We start from the raw sequence: 8,310 nt of genomic DNA, 5'->3' as shown, positions 1-8,310 counted from the left end.
TGGTCAGCACACAACGCTTGAACATCATATCACCAACAACGCATTACTATGAATCCATCTTTTAAATAATTTGTTATCATGGAATATGACCCTGGATATGGTTTTGAGAATATGGGTTAATCCCTTCTCGTTCCTTTTTCCTACCTGTAGACTTGTTCCTCCGTTTGTAATTCAAAAAAAAAAAAGTCAAAGACCATAAAAAGTCAGTGTCCTTGGCCTAAATCCTTAAGGTTCATATAATGATAGAGAGAAAGACAAATATATAAGGTACTTGTTTTTAGTTAAATCAAGATAATAAAATCTTTTAATTATTAATTATTCTATAATAAACTATTATTATTAATATTATTAACACATTAACATTACTTATCTTCATTTGATTGAAAAAAATATATTAAATGTATAAAATTAAGAGCCTGATTAGTTATTGGAGAGGGATGGAATGGAATAATTTATAAAGAACAAAATAAACAAAAATAAAGTTGTGAAATGATAGAAAAATGAAAACAATAGAAAAATAAAGTATATGGAGTGATGGGCATGAATGGGGATTACCTTGAAGAACACCATCAATACCCATTCCTACTTATCTATCACTCCAAAACTATCAACTTTCTATAATTTCCATCTTTCTATCAATATAAAACCTTATTTTAACTTATTTTGTTCATTATCAACACATTCCATTCCTTTCTATTTCATTCCAATAACTAAATGAGCCTTAAATATCTAATTTTTTTTGTCCTTTTTTTTATCAATCTCCGAATGTATTCCTCACATTTTTATTATAAAAATTTATTTCATAGATTAAGTTAAAATTAAAGTCTTATAATAAAGACCAAGAGAATATTATTTACAGGAAGTCTCAGTTTATGAAATAAGAATTTAGGAATCATCACACATGCCTCAGACATTCCCCTGAAGCTCACTTTTGTCCGTAAGAAGCAAATTTCATGCTCTAACCTCCCCCAAACAGGGTGGTCCAAATTTGCATGCCCATATATAGTGATTTTCAAGTGTTAAGCTCTAGAATTTTTCTTATACTGTTCTACTTGATGTACACACGACTTGATGGGTTAAGCATAAGTTGCTATTTTTTAATCTTCTGAAACATGTAGCTGACGATAGCTCTTTTGTTCTATGAATAAAATTGATAACTTTATTACCCGACCCCACAAAAAAAAAAAAAAGAGTCATGAATTTTGAACCAGATGGTGCCTTCCACCTTAGAAACGATAAATGAATAAGGAAAAGAGAAAAGACATAATAGGCTAATAGCTCAAAGTTCAAAGCTTCACTTGATGTGCCCTTCCTGGGACTATTATCAGTAGGCACACACTACAAATACAAAGTGCAATAACCCTATAATTCTTAGTTTGTACCTGCATATTCATGGTATCACTGAAACAATCTTTAGCCTAAGACAAAATGTTGTCCATTATGGAATTGCTTTCTTTGAGTATCACCCAAAGTATTGATTTCTCAAGAAGTCATTATACAGCCTCTGTACATGTTTGAATATGCTTTTCTAAAGCCAACTTCAGGAACTACATCTTCCACCTGCACGGCCCAAAAATCACCCAAATTAGCATGCAGAAATGAATCCTCAGGATTAAGGATTTATGAAGTTTTCTGAAATTTGATTAATTTAGTGTTTTTTTTAATATCTATATATATATACATATTATGTAATCTTTCTTGATTAAGAACACTTGAGCAAAATTCATGGATCTTTGCTTCAGAGAATTCATGCTACAAGAATATCAATTCTAAGAAGTGTGCCTACACCATTCCATGGTCAATCAGAAATATTACACGGGCTGAAATGATAGCTTCCTGTAGGATAGAATACATCATTTTTAAACAAGCATGGTCCAACCCGACCAACAATAATATTTAAATTGAACGTGTTGATATTCGGCATTTTCCCTCAAAATGTATATGACATCATAACAATTTGATACAGTTCAATTATAAACAGATCACAAATACATACTAAATATCTATGCTAATTACTTGAAAGGTTTTCAAATCCAGAACATTCCTCCTCCGATAGAAAAGAAAACTTTCTTATTATGCACAGCTAAGGTTAGCAAACTTTCGCAAGCATTATCGTATGATCGAGAAGTCAAGTCAGGTAACTATAAATGGCTCAACCACATGACCCAGAAAAGATGAAGCTCAAATTTTGGAAGATTAAACCAAATGTAGATTGAATAATTCAAATCGAATGTCCAGCCTGGCCAATACAAGGCTTCGCATATACTTTGAATGCGTCTTTCAACCTCATCAATATCGTAAAAACATAAGTAGTTCAGACAGCTGCACTGCTCACAACACTGCAACTCATTTCAAACTCCATGCAAATGCAGATGGCTCGTTTTAATTATTCATGCGGAGCAAAAAGATGAAAGCAACTAGTTTTTTTTCCATATACGTAGATAAAGATCTTAAGATTCTCGATCACATGAGATTGCCTATTGAAGATAATTTATATATTTCAGATTCTCTTAATTCGTTGAAAAATGAAAATCCTGTGATAACAGTGCTTGCATTTAGCATTTCTTCCTTTTCCTCCGTTTCAGATTCTCTTAATTCTATTAAATCACCATTACCATATTTATCGACAAGAGAAGACAATCTGCAAACCAAACTTTACAAACTCATGGAATCCCTCTTAATTCCATTCCTTAAGGGCCCGTTTCTTGCAACCAAAAATGCCCTTATTTCTCTCCAAGAAGCTTTGAATAACATGGGTTTCCCTAAAAGGAAAACCTCTGTCATGCGAGATAACATAAGCTTCTTTCATTGGACATCACTCTGGCCTCACCACCATCCCAAGATACTTGTAATTTGGAGTTCAATGTCAGATTATATCTTTACCAGCTCAAGAAATGGTAGAGAACCCGGTCTTCACCAGCATTGCATTAAGAAAAATCTTTTTGTGGACTTCAATAGGTTTGTGAACATCTAAAACAAACCCTTCCTTTCAATCCTTAAGGAAATCCCACAACCAACTCATTGCATCTTTCCCTAGGCACTTGACACCCTAAGAGTTAAACCACCCTTCTACAAAATTCTCCTATTTTGAAACTACGTTGCAAGAACGTTGTAACATTGGATCTATGTTTGTTAGGAGGGAAAGGGACCTAGGAAACTGGAAAGAGATCTCCAGCCAAACTCCTTGCCCATGAATCCATGATCAAAGTAAGCTTCTGAAAGCACTAAGCAATACCCAAACAGCCATTCTCCATGTTATGCAAATTAGCCAAAGGTATCTTGAAATTATTTGTCCAACCAATCGAGATTTTGGTATAAATAATCATTTCAAAACTAAATAAATGAATCTATATCTATTATGAACATTCAAAGAATAGCATACAAGCACAGTAGGCTATATAAATCGTATCTTCATTCTACAAAGTCATCAATTTCTAGGATGGCCTTTACAAATAAAATACGATCAATTTCATTGGCATAATACGAATCATAAGCATTTATAGCCCTATCATGTTAACGCATCCAAACTGGCAGTTTAGAAAGTAGTAAATCAATCATGGATCCTTCAATTTAACTAGCTGATTTTATCACCAAGGATCTTAATGACAAATACCACTGCTGTGAAACAAATGTTAAGACAACGGACAACTCTGTACCTTACAAATTCACCGAAATCAGATATTTAACCTCCCTTGCGCTCTTCCTTGGTGCTTCTGTCACAAAGGCACAAATTGTGAATGAGGTCAAATTTGCCATTGCATTTCCATATCAGATTTACAAAAAGTTCTTGAGCACTCAAAATGTACTAGAACTCAGCTTAGTTGGCTTCCACCAACACATAGAAAAATTTGGATGTCCTCATGAAATGGCGAGAAAAATTTGGATGTCCTCATGAAATGGCGACTGCCAACAGAGCAGGGAACTGATGTGTTATTTTATGGAATTTTCTTACATGAAATTATGTAGAAACAACATGCCAAACAAATATTAACGCAGGGGAGATAGTGGATAACTCCAGCTGAGTTTGATAAGTTTTTTTTAGTTAGCATAATGTATAAACCATTTTTGCTTCAAATGTGTAACATCTAATAATAATATGTTGAACTAAAACAGATTCCAGAATGTCAATATAAGAAGAACATATCAAAGGTTAAAAAAAAAATGTTTAATGAGACAGTTTTACTATGTACAAATAAGCTTCACTATGTTCATAAAAATTAAGGGGGGAAAAGCTATGGTTCAACAAATACCTTTAGGTATTCCACCTTGAAATCTTCAGCCGCAGATCCACTGGACAAGAAGGTTATGACCTCGCCAGGAATGGTGAAGGAGTCATGTGGCACTTCAACTTTTAAAACTTTCATCCTACTAAAAGGGGAAGGGCAGTGCAGAACATCAAGAAACTTGGAAAGCATCTGCACAGCCAGAGAGCAAGAATTTCACAATACCACAAACAGAAACAAAACTCAGACCATTAAAAAGAAAAAGAAAATAGACAACAAAAAAACAAAAGAACGTGGGCAAAGTATATTACACTCACAATTATAGTTTCAAAAGATAATGCGACAATCTCTGCACCACCAACTGCCCGAAGCATTTCAATCAAATGCAAAATGAACTTCCTTTTTGCCAATCGTACGGTGCCAAATAGATCATCGGCTAGGGCAGCATCGACATCTACGTTCTCAATGAAGGGAAGTGCCGGAATGGAGAACTCGAGAATATGGGACTCAACGAATTTGAAAGATGTTATTTTCGTTGAAGTAAGAACAATCTTACAGTTTGGATTAACATTTCGACTATGTTCTATCCTTGATACTGTTAAGTTGGTGAGCTGAGGCGCAGAAATTTCAAAAATTTTAACTCTAGACGGAATCCGACAATCACTTATCACTAAGTTTTTCAAATTGAAACAACATTGAAAAGGATCCAAGGTACCTTCCCCGTCCAGTATAAAGGAACATTTCACAAGATGCAAAGTAGTCAAGGTAAGAAAATCCAGGTTTGTCTTGGGCAGAATAATAATTTCACGCAATTCAAGGGTTTTCAACGATTGGCAATAGAAAAGCTGGGGCAATTCATCCACAATGCGAGGAAAATGAAGGCTCAAATGTTGAACCCCATGATCGACAACATGATGGATGACCCCCTTCACAAGAGGCTCAAACAAATCATGGCTATCTATGCACATTTGAATAGAAGAATAAATGGGGTTCGATATATCGAACAAGAACTTGCAAATGCTGATAGAGACGTCTTTGCGAGCAAGAAGAGAGACCACGAAATTCGAGAAGGAAGAGTAATAACGAAAGGACTCGCTATCGATGGTGAGAACGGGAAGGGAAATCCAGAGGTACCTCAATCTCTTGCACACAACACTGGTTTGGACTGCAATCTTGGTATCGAGAAAGGAGAGAATGTATTGAAGGATTTCATCGGGGAGACTAGTGAGCTTGTCCTCCATCATCGTCATCTCTGGCTCTGCTTTGCCCATTTCTGGGGTCTCAACCAATTCCGTCGCAGTCGTCGCCATTTCCCAACTCAATCCGAATCCGATCACGGATTTTGATAAATATATGGCCGAGAAATATAAATGGGACTGGGAAAGCGAATAATTATAATTTTATTCAATCCCACACGTTTCAAGTTTCGTGACTTGCGTGAAATATATTATAATTTCAATTAACCAGTCGCGTTTGTCGTGAAGTTTGAGATCATTTTTTATTGTACTAGTGGAGTTAAACTTTGGAGAGAATTACGTTTGAATTCTATATAAAAAAATTAATTATTATAAATTTTATTTACAATTAAATTACATTGTGTGAGACCTGTATCTAATTTTTTTTACTACTTTACTCTCTGAAGACACTTTTAATTATATTTTATATATCAATAAAAAAATATTTATTTGTTTTTATGAAAAAATAACATGTCCTTTTTTCTCTTGCAGCTGTTCACGATACATGAGAAGCCACAAGAAATCAAAGAATTTCTTAGAATTCTACATGTCCATTCACTCTTTTTTTTTTAACAAAAAAAAGATGGTCAGAACCTTATTTGAGTTCAAATTGTAACATTTCAAAATTTAAAATAAAATTAATTTAGATCAATTTAGAGGTTTAATAAATTAATTAAGATTTATATTGGGTTAATCATAGTAATTAGATGGCTATTAGATCCATTGAATTCTAAATGCGATTTAAAATCTAACCCTGAGAGATATTGGACCCTTTTAAATGGACTTGAGTTAGGATTTTCTCGTTCGTGTCGTTAGTCATGTCTCTTGATGGACACAACACATTTTAAATTCTAAATTTGCAAAAACAACCAAAAGCATAAGGAGAGAAAGGAGTTTGAAAAGAGTGCGTTTGTCACAATCCAAAAATTATGTGTGAATGAACCATAACATGAGATAATCCATGTTCATTTAGTTTTTAATAACTAGAAACACTTATTAATGTCTTTAGATTCACAAACCATGTAGAAAACTTGCTACCAAACAAAATCTTATATAATAAAAAAAATGTTAAGTTTTCTTTTTATAACATCTTTCACAGATTGCTCCCTGAAAATTTAACCTCTTAAAATTCTTACAACAGCACAGCCCCAAGATATAACCAAGTGAGGATCCTACCTATAAAATATGTAGAGCATAAATAACTAAGATACAAATCGATTACAATGGCCTTAGGACTATACAATCATGATATAAAGAGACGATATGCAATAAAAGACTTTCCACTTGACTATTCACATAAGTACTTTTTGGGAGTCAACCTCAATTGCAAGCTCAACACTATCATTTGAAGCTAAAAATATTTATCAATAAATAACATCTTAGTCATTAGCATAAGTAAACAATAATGACAGACATATTAAAATTTGAATCTTTGAAGTAAATTGATTTTCAATAGTAAAAAGAAAATCAACTAAATAACAAATCATCATTCTCATTTTTAAATAACTAAGAATATAAGAAAATATGAAAATAATAGGTGTAAAAATTAAAATTAATAAATAAACTCAACAGAGCTTATGTATCTAAAAATGAATGTATAGATTAAAAACTTTATCTTTTATTTTAGGACTTGAACAAAACAAATATAGGCGTGGACACATAATCCACGAGGATGAATAACATATCAAGCATGACAAGAAATTGCAAAACATAGACATAAGTATAAAGCTCACGAATAATAGGCGTGGATTATATCCATGAAACTACATCTTCCATTCCACATGTGTTGGTCAACACACGGGACTAACACCTCTAATACACCATGTTAGTTAGGTATATCATGGCATGCCAAAGGCTAATGAAAGTATTGCTAGCAACCAGTGTTATGTATTCAATCCTATAAAATGTTTATGGTATGCATGTGATCGAACCATTCTTATAATTTGAATTGTTGTTTAATTCATAATGCATAAATGATCTTTTCAACAGTAGGTCATCCAACCCATGCATGTGCAATATTTCAAGAAAACAAAATAACTATAAGAAAAGTTACATAAATAAATTCAAACCCTGTAAAACTATTCACGTGCTTTAACTAGAAAATTTCAATACTATGCGGTATTTAAACACAAGGTATAATAAGGCAGTTTGTTTAGAATAAAAGAAAATCAATCAAGAAGTTAAACATTCCTTTAAATTGCAATAGGATGTTATTTACTTACCTGAGACACTCTCGAATAAATAATTTATCCTTTAACCAATCTCATAAGAAATCACTATAAACTACCCAAGTACTTAAAGAGAAAAGTCATTGTCAAATTTCAATCCAAGCTTCTTCCCCTTTTATTATCGATCTCATTATAACTTTTCTTCATTCTTAACCATCTTCATCTTAATGCTCTTTAAATAAAAATTATACACAATACTTATAACTAACTATAACACATCTTTGACAAATCAAATATAATTATTTTTTATTCATTAATTCAAACTTCTTCATAAATCAAATTCCAAACAATAAAATTATTAGCTAACTCCTCTCATAAGGTTAATATCCATAGCTAAACTTGCGGATGCTAATATGAAGGTCGAACAATTCAAGAAAGCCATAATATGACGCCTTGCAACTATAATAACTAACTACCAACTTTCATTTAAAAAAAAAACTTAGTTTCTTTCAAGCAATTTCATACATCTACTCATAAAAGCAAGCACAAGAATATAGGTATGCCTCCCAACAACTTTCAAGCATTAAAGAAGATCACATAAAAAAAATGAAAAAATCATCTTTGATAAATCCAATCCCTAACTCACAATTACAACTTTATTCATTAGCTTGTCTGTGTAAAATA

The 8,310-nt window shown here is 32.7% G+C and overlaps 1 protein-coding gene across 1 annotated transcript; it reads right to left on the bottom strand.

The window, feature by feature from the left end:
- Positions 1–1,272: 1,272 nt before the first annotated feature.
- Positions 1,273–5,589, bottom strand: LOC129304941 (putative F-box/LRR-repeat protein At5g02930). Its single transcript, XM_054944793.1, has 4 exons — positions 4,541–5,589; positions 4,251–4,415; positions 3,657–3,713; positions 1,273–1,560 (listed from the first exon to the last, which is right to left on the bottom strand). Exons 1-3 carry the CDS (start codon positions 5,531–5,533, stop codon positions 3,675–3,677), a joined length of 1,197 nt encoding a protein of 398 aa, XP_054800768.1. The 5' UTR covers positions 5,534–5,589; the 3' UTR covers positions 1,273–1,560; positions 3,657–3,674.
- Positions 5,590–8,310: the final 2,721 nt, after the last annotated feature.

This window comes from Prosopis cineraria, unplaced genomic scaffold (assembly GCF_029017545.1).
Source record: "Prosopis cineraria cultivar Desert tree isolate PC_DT_omini unplaced genomic scaffold, ASM2901754v1 PC3, whole genome shotgun sequence".
In the NCBI taxonomy this organism is placed as follows: Eukaryota; Viridiplantae; Streptophyta; class Magnoliopsida; order Fabales; family Fabaceae; genus Prosopis; species Prosopis cineraria.
The sequence above is the reverse complement of the archived record's forward strand: the minus strand, read 5'-3'. Positions and strand labels throughout refer to the sequence as shown.

Bases quoted from the DNA above. Each gene is read 5' to 3' on its own strand.
- LOC129304941 (XM_054944793.1), bottom strand. From the start codon at position 5,533: ATGGCGACGACTGCGACGGAATTGGTTGAGACCCCAGAAATGGGCAAA. The intron at 4,416-4,540 runs GTGAGTGTAATA...CTGGCTGTGCAG, and splicing joins TATCTTTTGAAACTATAATT to ATGCTTTCCAAGTTTCTTGA. The intron at 3,714-4,250 runs GTATTTGTTGAA...CCTTTGTGACAG, and splicing joins TCAAGGTGGAATACCTAAAG to AAGCACCAAGGAAGAGCGCA.